Genomic DNA, 18,343 nt, shown 5'->3' with positions numbered 1-18,343 from the left:
GCACTGCCATGCATTCAAACGAAGTGTGTTTATCATACCTAGGTATATGATTATCCATGGTCTTGTCCGGAATATTCCAACAGCTGCCGTGCATCACCACCGAGCGTTAACTTCACACAGTATATATCCTCCCTCGTGACAGCTTCGTGTCGTGTTCGTCTTTTTCTTGTCACCCAGTTTCAGCCGGCAGTACCTAGCAGGGAACAACCCTATCACTAATCGTGCATACCTTTCGCCATGCCTAAAGACTACCGGAAACATGACGTTGTTATAATTGGAGCTGGTCCAGTGGGCTTGCTCCTGTCTGTGTTATTGACGAGATGGGGCTACAATGTACGGCATATCGACAACAGACCAGTACCAACAGCTACCGGCAGAGCCGACGGTATCCAGCCTCGGACTCTCGAGATTCTGAAGAACATGGGCCTGAAGCGCAATATTATGGCATTCGACCCGGCTCGAGTCTTCGAGGTAGCATTTTGGGATCCAGCGCCCGGCGGCAAGATCGTCAGAACAGGAACATGGGCCAGCTGTCCGGCATTTCTTGACGCCAGATATCCCTTCACAGCGTTACTCCATCAAGGTCTAATAGAACGAGTTATGATCGACGATCTTCGAAAGAATGGCAACGACGTTCAAAGACCGTGGACAATAACACGCTTCGAGACGAACAATGTCGACAAGGATTATCCCGTCGAAGTCGACTTAAAAAACCTCGACAGCAATGTCACAGAAACAGTCCGTGCCAAGTACCTGTTCAGCGGCGAAGGAGCCCGCAGCTTCGTCCGAGAGCAGCTACAGGTACCAATACGGCACAAAGACCCAATTTCACACGTCTGGGGCGTCATGGACGGCGTTTTGCGAACCAACTTCCCAGATATCAAGATGAAATGCACAATCCACTCCGACCACGGCAGCATCATGGTCATTCCTCGCGAGGACAACATGGTGCGCCTTTACATCCAGATCGCCTCTTCCACAGACCCCGACTTCAACCCACGGAAGACAGCAACCGTCGAGGAAGTCCAGACCGCGGCAAAGAATATCTTCCAACCATACTACTGCGAGTGGGATCGCGTAGAATGGTACTCAGTGTACCCAATCGGCCAGGGCATTGCCGAGAAATACACGCTCGACCACCGCGTCTTCATGGGCGGCGACGTGTGCCACACACATTCTCCCAAAGCCGGCCAAGGCATGAACACCGCCTTCCACGACGCCCTTAACCTCGCCTGGAAACTCCACCACGTCGAATCCGGCTTTGCCGACCGCTCCATCCTCACCACCTACGAGACCGAACGCAAATCCGTAGCCGAAACCCTTCTCGACTTCGACAACAAATACGCCGCCCTCTTCTCCCAACGCCAACCCTCATCCTCCGAGGTTCACTCCGCCTCCAACAGTGACACCTCCTCGCACACTAACACCTCCGCCCCCGAAGACGAAAACCCCTTCGTCGCCATGTTCAAAGCCAACTGCGAATTCACCGCCGGCTACGGCGTCGCCTACAAGCCCAACATCCTCAACCACTCCGCCGACCACACCTTCCAACACCCGCTCCTCCTCACGAATCACCCCAAACTCCGCACCGGCCGCATCCTCCCCAACAGCAACGCCACCCGCGTCGCCGATGCAAACTTCGTGCACCTCGAGAACGAAATCCCCTGCAACGGCTCCTACCGCCTCTTCGTCTTCGCTGGCCGCAACTCCTCCCCCAAGAAAGACCAACATCCACAACTCACCGCCTTCGCCAATGCAATGCAAGACCCCAAGTCTTTTTACTCCCGCTTCGCCTACCCCACCTCCAACCGGGACACCCACCACGAGATGGACAACCCGCACTCGCCACTCTTCAGCATCGCGCTCGTCCTCGCGGCGAAACGATCTGAGATCGAGATTTCTGACCTACCGGCCTTGTTCCACGACTACAGCGGCAGGATTTACGCGGACGATGTCTGGCAGCGTGCTGTCGCGGATGCGAAGGCGCCGGCGCATGCGAAGACGGGGTTCGAGGGTGAGGAGGGTGGAGTGGTTGTTGTGAGGCCGGATGGGCATGTTGCTTGTGCCGTCAGGTTGGTTGGGGAGGAGACGGTTGAGGCATTGGAGGGGTATTTTGCGACTTTCTTGCATAAGCAGCTGGTGCAGACGGTGAAGACTGAGGTATCGCCGGCGAAGGTCAGGGCACAATTGTGATGGACATTCCTCTAATCGATTGATTTGTGGCAAACACACCACCATGTGCGGGAGGCGTTGTGTCGAGTCTTTTGTGTGTAGTCTGATAGGCATGTATGTACAGTCGCATGATTTCAACGGCAGTCTAGTTCGCTTGCTACGTGCGCCTGGTCCAATTGCTCCAAGCATCGTGTTTTCAAGCATGCCTGTGCCTGTGAGGTATCGATTACGCCTCCTGCAGCTGCAAGTATAGTCATCAACGCTCATCCCAAACGCAGAACACAAAGTCATTACACTACGCCTTCTCCTCGCCCTGCACTTCATGTCCGAGTGCGCCTCTTCCCCCAGAAATCTTTCTCCTCCTTCCCAAGCACGGCCCAACGACCATCCACCACCCCCTACACACCCACCCCAATACACCACCAACAACCACACTCGGACTCTGCAGCACCCTCCTCAAAGCCATCCTCCCTCCCAACACAACGCCACCAAACCCCTCCCCATCAACAACCCTCCGATCCAACTCCCTCACCACCGCCTCAAACACCCCAAAGATCCTCTTCGCTTCCGCCACCACGTCATCCTTCTCCTGCCTGCTCAACTCCTCCCCTGCAATATCAAACCTCCGCTTAAACTCCCTCTCAACATCATTGCCATCCTCCTTGCCAGCGAAGTTGAAGAATTCCAGCGGCCAGTCCCGCTTGTCCGGACTCCCACCCCAGAACCCCGGCCCCGCTTTCTCGAGCTCAGCGCGGATGAAGCGCCCGCCGTTGAAGATCGCGAGGTATAGCGTCCACGCGTACGCTAGGATCAAGTGGGGGTGTTGGAGGTTGAGGGTAAATGTGCTTTTGTGGAAGTGGATTGTTGCGCCGATTAGTTTTTCTAGTTGGATCGTTCGGTGAGGGCCCAGTTGTTGGCTGAGGTCGTGGACGTCACGGCTCTGGCGGAGGTGGCGGGAGAGGTTTGGGGTGCGGAGAGTGTGGAGGTATGATGGTGTAGGTATTGAGGAGTCGTCGGAGGGTGGTTGTGAGAGGAGGGTCTCCCAGGCGTACTCGAAGCCGGTGTAGAGGTGGCGCACGACGCAGAGACCTTGTGCGTAGATGAAGGGGTCGGAAGTGTGGGGAGGCAGGCAGAGTGGGAGGCGGTTCGAGAGGAGTTGGTTGAGGGCTGTGTGTTCGTGGCGGATTGCGAGGGCGAGTTCTTCTTGAAGGGTGGGAGAGGACGGCGCTGGGGTTGGGGAGGCCATGGTCGCGGTGGGCGTGGTCACTTGTGCGCGTCCGGACGTCTCAGGTCTCGGGATCGTCTATGGAATAAGCAGGTATCGATGATCTAAAGATATGAGATTCTAGGTAGTGGATCCGATATCAATGGCGGAAAAGTCGCGGCGGGAAACAGTGGTCGCGTCAACTTGCAGGGCGTCTTTCGTCAGGCAGGTGGGCGAACACCTGTGGTCACTCCTTCACCCTTACCTGTAGAAATATTTCCATCGTCAAATGGCGCCATCGAGGCATGCGCCTGGAACCTTGATGGACCAAGACCATGGCAATCAAGTCTAGCATGAAGCTCGGCTCGGATCTGGCCCCAATCGGCCGATCGATGGAATGACTCGGTTATGGATGGCATGAGATGCCGTTTGACTCGCGGACAGGACTCGGCCTCCCTTCGCTCACTGAGCCAGGTCAGTGCAGCATCTTCTACCTTGCATCATTGATGCCTGCAATGACTCCAAGCTGCAGCGTGTCTGCATAACGTAGGTATGTGAAAGTGAACCTGCGCCGTGATGACTAGTTGATGGCAACGACGTTGTTTGATGCAGTGAAGACTCGGCAAGAGATTCCGGCTCAATTGAGGTAAAGGTCAAAGATTTCATCCGTTATAATAGATCTATATGTACCATCCCTACCGTGCACAGGTCCCAAGATCATTGATTCTGTGCCTCCATACTTTCCCACTGGACCACTTACACCACAGAACGCTATTTCAGTACGAGCCAAAAGCATCATGGCGCCTCTCGGAGTAGCCATCCTGGGTGGCGGTATCTTTGCAAGGGAAGAGCACAAGGTATGTTTCCCGAACGATTCGTGTCCGCGACCGAGACTTACGCCATGACAGCCTGCCGTCGACGCCAGTCCAGATCTCGACCTCAAAGCGGTCTGGTCACGGTCTAGCAAATCAGCCAAGACTCTCGAGGTAGACGAGAGCAAGGTCAATGTATACGCCGAGGATGCTGGCACCGGCAAAAGCCTCGACGATCTACTCGCTCGCTCAGACATTCACGCTGTCATCATTGCACTTCCCATCAAGAATCAGCCCGAATATATCAGAAAGGCCATCAACGCTGGCAAGCACGTCCTATCAGAGAAGCCTATCGCGGAGAACATGCAGGACGCCGAAGCACTCCTGACATGGTACCGTACCGAAGTCGACACCAAGAAGGTCACGTGGGCTGTTGCTGAGAACTTCCGCTACTTGGCCTCATTCAACAAAGGTGCCGAGCAGGTCAAGGACATGGGCAAGCAGCTAACGTTTCGGTGCCGCAATCAGCGCATGGTCACGGGAGGCAAGTATTTTGAGACCGAATGGCGCAAGAATCCGACTCACCAGGGCGGATTCCTCCTCGATGGTGGCGTCCACGATACCGCAGGCCTGCGGCTACTAATGGGCAAGGACAACCCATTACTCTCTCTATCCGCCCACAGCGCCCAGCTACAGCCTCACCTACCTCCAGTCGATACAATCGAAGCTGTAGCTAAAGCCAAGAACGGCGCCGTCGGGACGATCAGCCTCTCGTTTGGAACAACGCAGAAGGGTAGAGTCTGGGCCGTGGGCTGCGAGAAAGGGTATGTCAGCGTCTCTGGCTCGACAGTCACTGCTGGGGACAAGACATGGGAGATCGAGGACGAGAAGACTGGTGTGCCTCCAGAAGTTCGTGCTTGGGGCAAGGCGCTTGTGGCGGGAACGCCGGATCCGATGCAGGCTCCTGAGGAGGCTATGGCTGATTTCGAGCTCATTGAGGCTGCTCTGCGGAGTGGTGAGCAGGGTGGGAAGGCGATTCAGTTGAGGCATCAGGAGTGGTAGATAGTGCTAGATTCAGTCTTCGTCTACACCAGTCCCGTATCTACGGCAAGGAGGGAGCTACATTTGCAGGCGTTCTCTCATGTAGTGCGGGAAGCGATGACTTCGATGACTGGTATCATTAGCCTCTCCAGATTGCAAGACTCGTAAACTCAGTACCTAACTTGCAACAAATTGCATCAGGAAGCTCGCCTTCCTGATATAGCTTTTATCGGTTCCGACCTACGGTCTCCCATCGGCAAAATGGCGGGAATAAGAGCCATTATCTCCAGCCCCACGAGATCTTGGCATCTCATTTCGACCTCACAAAACTGGAAATCTTGGCAGAGAGGCTTTTCGGGAGCGCGGGTCAAGACTGCGACTTCAACCTACACGCACCGTTGAACCACACCACCTTTGATCCGACCACAACACCGCAAAGGTACGCTACCGACTCTCGATCGTCGACACTGTCGGCTTCCGCCCTACACGAGAAACTATACTGACTTTTGCCCAAGATGGTCGCCTCTCAGAAACATGTGCGCATCGTCAAGAAGCACCCAAAGAAATGGTTCAGACATCAATCTGATCGCTTCATGTGCGTGCCGAGCGCATGGAGAAAGCCAAAGGGTGAGTTCCCCGGCGTTTGAAGCCTTGAAAGGCGGAGATTGACCAAGGAACAGGTATCGACAATCGGGTGCGCAGACGGTTCAAGGGACAGATGGTCATGCCCTCTGTAAGTCATCACCGAATCACAGCTGTGTCCGAGGGGCAACAGTATAGCAGCGAGTCTGGGAAGAGCAAGAGCCTAACAACTGCAAACAGATCGGATTCGGCTCCAACAAGAAGACCCGCCACATGATGCCCTCAGGTCACAAGGCCTTCCTCGTTCACAACCCCAAAGACGTCGAGCTCCTCCTCATGCACAACCGAGTATACGCCGCTGAGATCGCACACGCCGTGTCATCGAAGAAGAGAATCGAAATCGTTGCTAAGGCCAAGTCGCTTGGTGTCAAGGTCACAAACCCTAAGGCCAGAATCACCACTGAGTCATAGATGTGATCTTTGCGTGGAATGTACTGGGAAGGAGAGCGGTGAGGTCACGGTCTGCGTTGTCGCCGCAGCCGGAGGAAGTTGTGGTCAGGCAGTCATGAATTGTGATGCCACATTGCAAGCACCGATTTTGATACATCTGATCGGACAGAAGGCGCAATAAACCATTTTCAACGTTCACCAGAAGGCTTCCACGGTCGGCGGGCATCACATTGCCCTGATCAAGAGCTTGCGATACGCGGCAGTGCGTTCTGTCCATCCCAGGGCCGACAAACTGCTCGAGAGGCAGATGTTCCGAGGCGAGCGACTGAGCCGATGAATGAGAACTTCTTGCCTGATATCATCTTCTTCACAGAGCGCATCCGTCTCGAGCTGCTTGAATCCTGCACCGATCAGTCACTTGTAGTCCGTATCAATACTGTAGCGCATGTCTCTCACTTCGTATGACCCGCTCTGCATCTCGGTATACTGCTTCTCCAACCTCAGAATATTTCGACATCATACACCACACTCTCCATTCTTCTCACTGGCACTCTCAGCCCGGCTCAGGGCCATCTTAGGCGGCCGCACGGGACTCGCTCCCAAGACTATGGCACTGGCGACCACGAAGCAGCCTCGGAACATCATCGACGATATTCACCAGGCAGGACATCCACCCGCACCGATTGACCTCCCAGACGTGATCGCAGCACCAGTAGGAGACCCATGGCCACGGCCCTACTACTTCGAGAACGGTCTGAGACGCGTAGCTCCCTATCATTACACATACAACACCTTCTGTAAACAGCGCTGGCGCGGACGCACAATCCTTGACATTTTCTCTTCAGAGTTCCGCGACCGGGATCGCGAGTACTACCGACATGCTATCGAAAGCGGGCATATCACGATCAATAATTCCCCATGCGTGGACACGAATACGATAGTAAAGAACGGAGATGTGGTGGGACACACGCTACATAGACACGAGCCACCAGTCTCAGCTCAACCGGTGGGCGTGATACATGAGGACGACAACATGATAGTCATAAATAAGCCAGCCGGCATACCAGTACATCCTGCCGGGCGGTACAAGTTCAATTCGGTGATCGAGATCATGCGAGCTGAGCGAGGCAACCATTTCAACCCGCTTCCCTGCAACAGGCTCGATCGCCTGACGTCGGGAGTCATGTTTGTGGGCAAGACGGCCAAGGAAGCAGAGAAGATAGGCGAGAAGCTTCGTTCGAGGACAGTGCAGAAGGAGTATGTTGCGCGTGTAGTAGGACGATTCCCTGACGGCGAAGGTGCAGGATCCGAGTCTGCTCAAGGCAACGGGAAAGGCGGCGTTGTGAAATGCGACGAGAGCATCTTACAGATCAGCCCTATCCTGGGTCTCAACCGTGCTAGAGCGACCGGAAAGTCAGCAAAAACGCTGTTCAGACGGATAGCATACTACCCGCCCACAACAACAGGCGCAGCTCGGACAACGAAGACTCCTCCCTGCCAACGACCGACAACCTAGGCTACTCAATCGTGCACTGCCTCCCACTCACCGGCCGAACACACCAAATACGCGTCCACCTGCAATTTCTAGGCCACCCGATCAGCAATGATCCCATCTACTCAAACCGCAAAGTCTTCGGCAACGGCCTTGCCCAAAATGACGCCTCCTCAGACAACGACGCCGAAATCATTGCGCGCCTCGCCAAGATGGGCAAGAGCGAGCTGCCTGAGACGTCTGAAACGACGACTCTTACTGTCAGCAACATTGACCAAACACGGCAGATGACCGTCTCCGAAGCGCAATCCCTCAAGACATCGCCTCCCGAATCCGTCCCAGCATCAAAATCTCACCTCCGCCATGAAGGCGAGCCACATGCTGGCATCCCCCAAGGCACTATCCACGCCTCCTCAGCTCTTGATCATACAAGCCCAACTACGTCATCCACTGGCCCAGACCCTGGTCCCTCCAATACAACAACCCTCGACCTCTCCCAAGGCCACAATGACCCCAACCATGGCCATCTCATCGCCGCCCATGATGCGCAAGTCGCCTCGTACAACAAGCGCAAGGGCGAGAAACTCACTGGCGAGTATTGCCCAGTATGCGAGACGCCGCTATATAGCGATCCTCTGCCGTCCGACTTGGGGATCTATTTGCATGCGTTGGCTTATGGAGATAAGGGCGGTGAGTGGAGGCATGCGAGTAGCCTACCGGACTGGGCGAGAAATCCTAGGGAGGCAAAGCAGACGGACGAGGCCTGGCCGGAATGGGAGAGGAGTGGGCTTGGATGGGAGGACGAAGGAGTGGGTGACGAGGCGGAGGTGGGGCGGAGGAGAAATCATGTGGGGATGGAGCGGAATCGGGAGCTCAATGGGAACAAAAACGGTTTGGCGGAAGATGAGTTAAGTGTGCCTGGCCCGGATCAGGTCGGCTAGCAGGATACTGTCGCAGCTTGCGATGTTGACATATGTCAGTGCAGCGACGGTCTGCAAAACCGTGCGCCTGACAAAGTCGCCAGCACATAATCAGACATCTGGTCTTTGGCCAATCGCCAACACCCAGTTCTAGGCCTGAGGTACGGCAAAGGCGATCGACGCGCAATTCGCCCTCTCCGTCCTTACGCCTCACAAAACAGCTCAAGAGGTCGCGCACAAGGACGTTGGGAAAGTTCAAGGCCTCCCAAATGTGGCAACGTCAGTACTCCACTCAAACGCTATTGCGCGTATATCGGCGAGATACAGACCACAAATAAGAAACGTCAGACTGGGACTTCACGATCAACATCCTTTGTCCTCACCAACTGCCTCCCTCGCATTTCCCAACCCACCAAACGATAATGACCACCGCCCCAACAGCCTCCGTCGCGCCCACCGACGCCCTCGCCTTCTACGGCCCCGGCGGCCAATCCGCCAACCTGAAACCCTACACCGGCTCCTGCTTCTGCGGCCTCATCGCTTACTCACTCTTCGCTCCGGACCTCTCTCTAGCGCCCGTCACGCAATGTAACTGCAGCTGGTGTCGTACACAGGGGCTGTATGGTCTGGTAGTCTGGAAGGAGGATGTAAAGTTCTTGGCTGGTGAGGATAAACTCAAGGAGTTCAGGTGGAATACGGGGAGTATGCCGCATCGGTTCTGTCCGGAGTGTTCGACGAATCTGTTTACATGGCATGAGAATATGCGGGGGCCGCATGTTAGGGAGGGGTGGGAGGGGAAGTTCGCTGTTGTTAACGTGAGTACTGATGGCTTCGTGAAGATCTTGCTCGTCGAGTGCTTGGTCAGAGGAAGTGGAAATGGCATCTCATGGGATGGAATACGTTACTGTTGCTGACATATCGGTAGGTGAGGACGTTCAAGGGCGTGGAACTTGACAAGCTGAAATTTCGGGCGTTCGACGGGAAGTCTTTGTTGCCGCTGGCTGAGTCTAATGCAGAGGCAGTGGACTTGTAGTCGCTCTTCCCAACTCGTATAGAAAGACTCCCTGTTCAGGTCCGCATGTGTACCTACCTAGACTCAATGCACGAAGAACGCTTAACTTGCAGCAATCCAATCACGAGCAACTGCGCCTTCCTCGCTTAAGTGCGCACGTGAGAGCTGCCTTGTTGGCCTCTGCCTTATCACGGAAGTCGCTGAATCCTCAAGCACCCGGCCTCACTGCGAGATTTGCCGCTATTGTGATAGAAATTCCCGGCAATGGCGTGGCACACAACTTTCGTCAGGGCAGTAAAGTCCTATTTGAATGGTACCGGAGTTGGCGAACTGACCGAGTCTGGTCATCAACGACCAGCGATGCCAGAGACTCTGACGGTCACACAATGCGACAGAGACGGGAACACTTTCAGAACAAAATCCTGGCTCGGCCGGCCCATGGAGACCGTTGAGACGAACACAACGCCAAACAATTTGCGAGTAGCGCTCTCGCGTCCGCAGCCTGTGGAGCAGTACCCCAGGCTCTGCGAGATCTGTCGAAGCGTTGATTTTGGTGCACTTTGGACATTCCGGAGGCGGTCGCCGACGCGAGGAGAGTGGCAGGTGTTCCACTTCCCGGCGACTTGGCCGTTGAAGTCCAGTGGCTGCATCTTGTGCGCGTTATGGTTGTATCTGCTCAAGAGTGAGGGAGCCTCGCTGCAGAAGGAGCAGTATTGGCTATTGACGTTCGAACCCCCTGAAATGGTGCCGAAAGCGCACGAGATCTTGGTACCGTTGACCCTTACGTTGCAGAAACGCCATCGCGCTTATCTGGAGTCATTGAAACCTGGTGTCTGCGCCTTTCTTCTTCCTGAAGAATCTCGAGCTCCTTCAGGACCCTTTCTTGACTACACATGGCTGAAGCAAAAAATAGCACAGACGGATGCCGTGGGAGCTCATCCACACAATAGCGGCTGTCTTCCAGGCATGAAGTTACTTGACTGTGACACGCTTGAGATTGTTGACGCTACCAAATGCTTGGCATACATCGCTCTCAGTTATGTCATTGGTGAGCAACCCTACGACATGCGAAGGTCACGAGAGGAATGTGCGCCTCGCTGGGAGGACTTCCCACGTACCATCAGGGACGCAATACAATTCGTGAGGAATGTTGGTGAACGCTATCTATGGGTGGATGCGATATGTATAGCAGCTGCGAACGAAGTCGAACGACAGAAGCAACTGAACGCTATGGCTCAGATATACGCCAGAGCGCTAGCGACATTAGTTGCCCTTGGTGGGAACAACAACAGCCCGATTTGGGGTGTATCCGTGGAACGCTCCTTACAATTCGAAGTGGACACTAATGGCGGACGCCTTCGGTTAGACACATCAGTCATCGAGACAAAAATGCGCCAGTCGTCGTGTGAGTGACCCCCAGAAGTTGCCATGAACACCTCCTGATTCCAAACAAGACTTCAAGCGTGGTTGGTGCCTGCAAGAAACACTTCTCTCCAGACGTCTGATCTATCCGCTCGAGGGCGGATCACTCGTCGTAGACTCTAGCGGCTACAGCTTCGAAAATGGCCTACATCGGACGTGGGACACAGAAGAATCTTCTTTCGCTGCGCTGAAAAGCTGTGCACCAGTCCATGAACCCATAAGCGTGGCGTTGTTCCTTCGACATATGAGTGACTATGGCAGACGGCGCCTGACTCGGGAGAGCGATGCATTCGACGCTATACGTGGGTACTTCAATCGCCTACCTTGGCCTTCACTTTGGGGCGTGGCACTTCTACCAACAGTGTCCAGCCCTGACCGGCGAGGAGGGCCTCACGATGCCGAGCAGAATGATGCACTGCGAGCCTTTTGTCGTGGACTCCTTTGGGAGCGCGATTCGCAGCCCCTTTACTACTCCAAGCTTGCGCCCAAAAAGTGGGAAGGTAGATCTCTTACGAATGAAGACGTTGGGAAAGCTGATGCAATTCCCTCCTGGTCTTGGATCGCGAAGCGACCGGCTCTGACATACAGTCGGGGCTTTGTCTATGTGTCCTCCGAGGAGCGGCAGACCTATCCAGCTAACGTCTCCTTGCGTGGGGCCTCACATCAGCGGACCACCCTGAAAGACTTCTCTCAGCATGCTATGTCTGGAGCCATGGCATCGGAAACATACAGCCAGCTGACCCTACATGGACCTCTCCTGAGCGTCCGTTTGACTCATCATCGGCGGGGCAACGTAATGTTTGCAGAGATACTGTGGCCCTGGGGGGAGGAGGTCAAGGAAGTCGCCAAATGCGAAGCAATCTATCGGTTCGACAGTGACCAGCCACCAGAGCTTCATCACGGCAAGAATACAGTGCTGGGGATCGTTCTTCTGATCCACGAATCCACTACACAAATCGCTGCACACTGCCTTGCTGTAGAAGAAATGGCCCGTTCCTGGCAAAGGATTGGTACTCTCACAGTCACGTTCACCGACGATGAGAGTGGTCTGACCACCGCAAACTGGCACGCGAGAATTCGACGTTGGTTGCAACGACTACCGAAGCGCACTATCAGCCTCGAATGAGCACAATGACAAGCTTTTCAGAGCTCATTTACTCTACATACGGATAAGCCTGGGCTTCAACTACCCATCTATGGAGCAAACTCACGAAGGAGCAATCCGCTCCAGTTCCAAAGGACAGCCACCCCAGACTCGGGGGCGCCGCTCCCATTATGGACTCACCTCTGACCCGAGCCAATGTGCCCACTTACTCAATTACCGCCTGGATATCCGGAGCAGTAGCCGATCGGCCGTGCTGTGACGCTATACAGCGTGGTCGCTTGGTGGCGAAGTAAACTCGAATTGACTAGCAGGCTCGAAATTGTCCTGGTATTCTCAGACAGACCGCCTGATGACTCTGGCCGCAAATTACAGCTCCACAAGCAACCGCGCAGCCGTCAGCCCGAGATAGTATCAGTGCTCCGCCGCCCACCTCCTATAAAACTCCAAACACTCCGCATTCGCCACGCTCGCACTCGTCTTGATATTCAATCCGCACAGAATCTGCTTCACCGCACCCTCAACCTTCTTCCCATTCATGGTATACGGAATCTCAGGGGTCTCCTCAATCACAGCCGGCACATGCCTCGCGCTCAGCTCCTTCCTCACCACACTCTGAATCCCCTTGACCAACTCCTGACTAAACTCCTGCCCCTGCGCCATCTTCACAAACAGCACCACAACCTCATCCGGATCAGCTTCCCGTTTCCGCCCTATACACAGCGCATCCTCCACCTGCGTCGAGAAGTGCTTAAGCACCAAGTTATAAATCTCACTACTCCCAAATCTCACCCCACTCGGTTCAGCACACCATCCGAGCGCCCCAGCATGTGTATCCCACCCGTTTTGGGGTTGAAGCGCACAAAGTCTCCATGATGCCAGATGCGCTTTCCGTCCACCTCGAATGTCTCGAAATAGCTACCCTTGTAGCGCTTCTCACCAGCGGGGCCGGGAGGCCAAAACATGACGGGCTGACACGGGAAGGGGACAGTGCAGACGAGCTCGCCAGGCTGGCCGGAGGAGGTGATGTCTTTGCCGGAGGCGTCGAAGGTGTGTACGGCCATGCCGAGGCCGCGGCATTGAATCTCGCCGCGGTGGACGGGGAGGAGGGGTGAGGGTGCGCCGAATAGGGACACTGTGGTAAAAATTAGAATATGGTTCTACAAGGAGGCAGTGAGAGACCTACCGATATCCGTGCCGCCAGTGATCGACCGAGCAGCAGGCCTTTCTTGGGAGCAAGTTTGTCGTACACGTACTGGAAAGTGCTTGGCGCCAATGGACTGCCAGTGCTGAAGATGCTTTTCAGCGTCTCCAAGGTTGCGCTCTTGGGCTGTGCTGTCCGGGGCTCTGTTCCCGCCTGTTCCAACACACTCAGATACTTCGCGCTCGTTCCAAAGTGCTGGATCTCCAGCTCGTCTATCAACAACGGCATGCTCATCTCTTTGGCTGGTTGGAACGGGCTGCCGTCATACAACACGATGGTAGCGCCAGATGCCAAGCACGACACCAGCCAGTGCCACATCATCCACGTACATGTTGTGAAGTAGAAGACTCGCTCGCCGGTAGAATGTCGCATTGCAGCTGATGCTCTTTCTTGTGTTGGAGAAGTGTGCCCAGGGCGCCATGGACGATTCCTTTGGGTGTGCCAGTTGTACCGCTGGAGTAGAGGATGTAGACTGGATGATCTGGAGGTAGAGGCTTGAAGGTCAGTTTTCTTGCCGAGTCGCCGGGGGCGAGAAAATCTTTAAATGCCTGAGCTTTCGCATTGCCGGGTGTCTTCAACGAGGAGATGTCGAAGTCCTGGCCAGGTATCGTCTCGAAGATGACGATGTCCTTCAAGCTGGGTAGTTTTGAGACTACCTCGCTGACTTTTACGTGTGTTGGATGGTTCTTCATGTTATAAGCCACACAGTTGTCCGCGAAGATCAAGACCGGCTCGATCTGCGTGAGCCGATCTAGCACAGCTTGGACACCAGTGTCAGGACTGACGCCTGTCCAGAGTGCTCCCAACGATGTAGCAGCCAGCATCGCGATGACCGTATTGGCGTGATTGGCAAGGTAGCCTGCGACCCGATCACCCGTCTTGACGCCAGCAGCCTCCATTGCCGCAGCGGATACCCTCACTCGTTCCCTCAACTCTGCCACGTGATCTCCGCCCTTGTCTTCTCGGTCGCCTCTATAACTGCTACTGAGTCTGCTGGCGGGTTGCTGGCCGGGTATAGCAGATTCTCAGCGAAATTGAGTTCGCATCCTGGAAAGAACTCTGGTTTGGGGAACATGGCAGAGTTTGAGTCGAAGACAGAGCTCGGCCATTTGCTTGCTTTGATGCCCGTATACTCCCATACTTCCTTCCAGAACAGCCCAGGGTTGTCGATCGACCATTGCCATAGGTCTTGATAGGTGGTTCCCTTCACATTATGGCGTTTGCGAATGTTTTGCTGAAAAATGTACATTTCTGTTGACTCCGGGTTAGGGTGCCGCCATAGCTCGACGTCCTCCTCCACGTCACCGTTGGTAGTGCCGTTCTGCATAGCGTATCGATTCTGAAACGACTGACAACGTGCTCCGACAGGCCGCGAAGGCTCGATTTCTATATAGCGATGCTCATGTCGTGGATATTGAATTTATGTGGCCTTCGGAGCTTTCCATCGCGACCCCGCCGACCTCGGCCGTGCCGATCGCATGGAACTGCGAATGTTTATCGTCATGGAGGCCGCCTCTGATCAATCCAGAACCCGTCACCCGTATTTCGCATTGTTAGAATGCGGAGAGAGTTTAAGCCTACGCTTTGTCGAGCGTCATCCGTGGTAGGATATTGATGAGTGCGTTCACAGGAAGTGGTGGGGGCAACCGGCGGTCGGGGCTGGACCCGAGTCAAATATATTTGCTTGCCGGCCATCGCACTAGTAGCGCCTTGGTTCTTGCTTCACACTTCGCAGCTATGTCGCAGCACGTTGATGACTGACGTTCGAAGAAGGAGACTCTGATCCGCTATGCTGTAGAACGTCAAGCCTGCGTCGAAGACCGCGACTTCCACGTGTCAAGCCACTTCCTTGGCCTGGAAAAAGGTTGGCTAAGTAGGTAGGAGGATCCAATGAAGAACCTATGAGTCAAAACTATGAATGCAACGAACGTGATAGACATCTGTTTTTCTCCCGTACACATCAAAGACTCGTTATGCGCGTTTCACAACGACTTTTCTCGCGACAAGCTCAATTGGTCTACCGCAAAGGTCCCGGCAGATCGGCGTCAACTATGTCTAACGCTAGAGAACCATCACTCCTCTACGCAAATCGCATTCTCACCTCCAAGTCCAACACCCCCAACGGCGAGGTCTCGCCACTCACCACTTTTCACTACATCCAAGCCCCGTCTACGCCACACATCGTGTCCGCAACTTACTCTGGTGGGAGTATTGTGCAGGGTCACCTCATTGGGACACTCAAGGAGAATGCGTTGAGAATGGTGTATCACCACGTGAACGACAAGGGAGAGGTCATGACAGGGAGATGCACCAGTACACCAGAGGTGTTGGAAGATGGGAGGCTGAGGTTGCACGAGAGTTGGGAGTGGACTTCTGGTGGGGTGGGGAAGGGGGAAAGTGTGGTCGAGGAGATCGAGGGCGGGCAGGCAGCGGAGGAAAAGAGATGAATTGTCGAGGCGGTACAGTGGTTCGAGCAGACTCGAGTTCTCAGGTTCGTCTATTTATCGCTTGATCCACCGCCATCGCCGTAGCCAGCAACTGTTCCTCAAACATGCTTCTCCCAACAAGCTGCAACGACAAAGGCGCTCCCGCAAACAGTTCCGGATCGTAGAGCTCGTGATTCTCGCGGTCGAGGTCATTGGCCGGCTGGTACGATGTGTCTGGAACATCGCTAGGCTCGACTTTGCCGACAGGCAAGATGATGGCCGGGTAGTCCAGGAGATTCCACTGCGAAAGATAACCCCACCACGGGAGATGGTCGTGCGGGTACGACGCTGAAGCAAAAGACGGAGTCAGGATTGCATCGACGGGCTTGCCAGTCGAGGTTCTGCTCGCTGTGGCGTTCCAATGCTCCAGATATTCCGTTTGGTACTGTCGCTGCTGTTGATTGCACATGTTTTGCTCATGGCAGTCCAGCTCCTTGGCCCTGGCAAGGAACTTTGCAACAGCTGGAATGGTGGGCTCTCCAGTCCTGGTCAGAGCGTCCTTCACGAACTTTCCGCCATTGGGGTAGTACTGCCTAAACGCCAGGTCCCAGGCCTCTTTGTGTTTGTAGGGCTCGAAGTCAATCACCTCATGTCCAGCCTGCTTGAGCTTCTCGACCGCGTCTTTAAGCGTTCTTTGCATCGGTGGATGAGGCATTACAACCTCGTCCCAGTACATGACGCCGATCGTGGTCTTGGAGGGCACCGACACAGGCTGCCACAACTTGGCCATGACAGCTGGATCAACCAGCCAAGGCTCAGAGGCGTTCCAGATTTTCAGTATCAGCTCGATGTCTCGCAGGCTCCTGCCGACTGGGCCTATCGAAGATAGAATTGCCGCTTGCCCCGTAAAGCCCATTGCATTGCCTCTGTAGCTGAATCGTCTGGAGGTGGGTCGGATGCCGTAGAGCCCATTGAATGCGGCTGGTGCACGGATAGAGCCGCCGATATCAGTCGCGATGCCCAGAGGCGCGCCTAAGCAGCCGTTCAAGGCTCCCTCGCCGCCGGAGGAACCACCACTGACTAGACTAGTGTTGAATGGATTCAGGGTCCGCCCGAAGAGGTTGGACGCTGTCTCCAGCGCCATTCCAGTCTGTGGCATGGTCGTCTTGACATACACGACTGCTCCTGCTGCTCGAAGACTTTGAACAGCGACTGCATCCGATGACGAACTCGAGTCGGCAAAATCGACCATACCGAGCGCTATTCTCATGCCTTTGACATCTGTGAGATCCTTTAGGCTGACTGGCAGGCCATGTAACGGTCCAACCACACTTCCGCTTTTAGCAAGATGCTCATCCAGTTCTTTGGCTCTGCGCATGGCGCCCTCGAAATCGATGTCCATCAAACAATTCACAAGTTGCTGTGCGATAGCAGCACGCTTGCAAAACGCTACTGTCACCTCCTTGGCAGACCAATTGCGAGAATGAATCTGCTCTAGAACTGATGTCGCGTCTTTGGCTTCAGTGATCTCGAGTTCCCGATCAGTCAAGATACCACAGCTTCTGAACACCGGCAATACGTTGCGTGGCTTGGCCGATAGTAGAGTCTCTGGTAGCAGCCATTCTGAGGGAATCTTTGCCTTCAATTCCGCTTGTACCCTCTACAGACTGGTCAGTGGATACAGACCGTGATGCCGTGAGCAACACAGTCCAGCGTCTCAGGGCGTGACTTACTGCAGCAGTCTGCTCCCATGAGTGTGCCATCGTAGGTGGTCCCAAGTCTCCCATGGCTCAGTGTTGCTTGCCTCGAAGATCGTTCGCACACGAATGACTACATAGTCGGGCCAGAGGCCTCCTCGACCTCATGTAGACCATCATCGCTGTGTTGTCCGCGATCGAGGATCGCCGAGTTATTGTGTGTCGTCGCGTGCCTCTGAATTGGTTGGTCGTAGCTCGTTGTGAGATGCCATTTCGGTAGTTGGGACCCCTTGTCGGCACCCCACCTTGGCGTGGGCATCATGACCCCCAACTGAGACGCCGACCGCCTATCTGACCTCCAAGAACACCGACCTAAAATCACAGTTGTGATGTGCCCTGCGCGCGTCGTGCTGTGGACGCTGTTAAGCCACGGCAAGCGCGACCCAGGGTTGTAGCCTAAGCGTCCCCACGTCCTACGCATCCCACAGACCTACACACCACGTAGGGTATATGCCATTACACCTGTATTACTGCCTTACGGGCTCTCGACGCTGCCCCAAGTCTAGACAGGTGACATCATTGATAGAGCAACAGACCCTATCTGAATTCACGAAGGGCACCCCAGCGACTTCACAGACCCGGCAGGTTCGGAACGACCGAGCCTCCGTCTCGTTCACCTGGAGAAGTCGTGGTTTCCAGCCAAACAAGGAGTGGCTCTTGAGAAAAGCAATCGTACGGGAAATGGTGCTGGAATCTTGCTCAAAGACCACGCGGTGTCCGTGAAAGTAATTTGCTTGCCCTAAGTCT

The 18,343-nt window shown here is 54.8% G+C and overlaps 10 protein-coding genes across 10 annotated transcripts; 6 read left to right on the top strand and 4 right to left on the bottom strand.

Annotated features, from left to right (window-relative positions):
• Positions 1–237: 237 nt before the first annotated feature.
• AB675_1051 (Phenol 2-monooxygenase) lies at positions 238–2,193 on the top strand (the record flags this gene model as incomplete). Its single annotated transcript, XM_018139298.1, has 1 exon — positions 238–2,193. The coding sequence occupies one exon, from the start codon at positions 238–240 to the stop codon at positions 2,191–2,193; it is 1,956 nt and encodes a 651-aa protein (XP_017998026.1).
• A 274-nt stretch (positions 2,194–2,467) lies between these two features.
• On the bottom strand, positions 2,468–3,418 carry AB675_1050 (uncharacterized protein; the record flags this gene model as incomplete). The annotated part of the gene is made up of 1 exon (XM_018139289.1): positions 2,468–3,418. The coding sequence occupies one exon, from the start codon at positions 3,416–3,418 to the stop codon at positions 2,468–2,470; it is 951 nt and encodes a 316-aa protein (XP_017998160.1).
• A 755-nt stretch (positions 3,419–4,173) lies between these two features.
• On the top strand, positions 4,174–5,250 carry AB675_1049 (uncharacterized protein; the record flags this gene model as incomplete). The annotated part of the gene is made up of 2 exons (XM_018139277.1): positions 4,174–4,233; positions 4,285–5,250. The coding sequence occupies 2 exons, from the start codon at positions 4,174–4,176 to the stop codon at positions 5,248–5,250; spliced, it is 1,026 nt and encodes a 341-aa protein (XP_017998112.1).
• Positions 5,251–5,744: 494 nt separating this feature from the next.
• Positions 5,745–6,282, top strand: AB675_1048 (60S ribosomal protein L32; the record flags this gene model as incomplete). Its single annotated transcript, XM_018139266.1, has 3 exons — positions 5,745–5,856; positions 5,910–5,962; positions 6,052–6,282. The coding sequence occupies 3 exons, from the start codon at positions 5,745–5,747 to the stop codon at positions 6,280–6,282; spliced, it is 396 nt and encodes a 131-aa protein (XP_017998195.1).
• Positions 6,283–6,868: 586 nt separating this feature from the next.
• Positions 6,869–8,694, top strand: AB675_1047 (tRNA pseudouridine(32) synthase, mitochondrial; the record flags this gene model as incomplete). The annotated part of the gene is made up of 2 exons (XM_018139255.1): positions 6,869–7,674; positions 7,728–8,694. 2 exons carry the CDS (start codon positions 6,869–6,871, stop codon positions 8,692–8,694), a joined length of 1,773 nt encoding a protein of 590 aa, XP_017998196.1.
• Positions 8,695–9,095: 401 nt separating this feature from the next.
• Positions 9,096–12,233, top strand: AB675_1046 (uncharacterized protein; the record flags this gene model as incomplete). The annotated part of the gene is made up of 4 exons (XM_018139244.1): positions 9,096–9,488; positions 9,599–9,702; positions 10,636–11,090; positions 11,140–12,233. 4 exons carry the CDS (start codon positions 9,096–9,098, stop codon positions 12,231–12,233), a joined length of 2,046 nt encoding a protein of 681 aa, XP_017998166.1.
• A 390-nt stretch (positions 12,234–12,623) lies between these two features.
• On the bottom strand, positions 12,624–14,312 carry AB675_1045 (Acetoacetyl-CoA synthetase; the record flags this gene model as incomplete). Its single annotated transcript, XM_018139233.1, has 4 exons — positions 12,624–12,944; positions 13,007–13,344; positions 13,392–13,620; positions 13,743–14,312. 4 exons carry the CDS (start codon positions 14,310–14,312, stop codon positions 12,624–12,626), a joined length of 1,458 nt encoding a protein of 485 aa, XP_017998033.1.
• A 29-nt stretch (positions 14,313–14,341) lies between these two features.
• On the bottom strand, positions 14,342–14,740 carry AB675_1044 (Acetoacetyl-CoA synthetase; the record flags this gene model as incomplete). The annotated part of the gene is made up of 1 exon (XM_018139223.1): positions 14,342–14,740. One exon carries the CDS (start codon positions 14,738–14,740, stop codon positions 14,342–14,344), a length of 399 nt encoding a protein of 132 aa, XP_017998003.1.
• Positions 14,741–15,464: 724 nt separating this feature from the next.
• AB675_1043 (uncharacterized protein) lies at positions 15,465–15,860 on the top strand (the record flags this gene model as incomplete). The annotated part of the gene is made up of 1 exon (XM_018139212.1): positions 15,465–15,860. One exon carries the CDS (start codon positions 15,465–15,467, stop codon positions 15,858–15,860), a length of 396 nt encoding a protein of 131 aa, XP_017998087.1.
• Positions 15,861–15,900: 40 nt separating this feature from the next.
• AB675_1042 (putative amidase) lies at positions 15,901–17,626 on the bottom strand (the record flags this gene model as incomplete). The annotated part of the gene is made up of 2 exons (XM_018139201.1): positions 15,901–17,499; positions 17,573–17,626. The coding sequence occupies 2 exons, from the start codon at positions 17,624–17,626 to the stop codon at positions 15,901–15,903; spliced, it is 1,653 nt and encodes a 550-aa protein (XP_017998063.1).
• Between the last annotated feature and the right edge of the window lie 717 nt (positions 17,627–18,343).

Source organism: Cyphellophora attinorum (genome assembly GCF_001299255.1).
Source record: "Cyphellophora attinorum strain CBS 131958 chromosome Unknown Contig20, whole genome shotgun sequence".
NCBI lineage: Eukaryota > Fungi > Ascomycota > Eurotiomycetes > Chaetothyriales > Cyphellophoraceae > Cyphellophora > Cyphellophora attinorum.
Note: the sequence above shows the minus strand (reverse complement) of the source record. Positions and strands in the feature narration are given on the sequence as shown.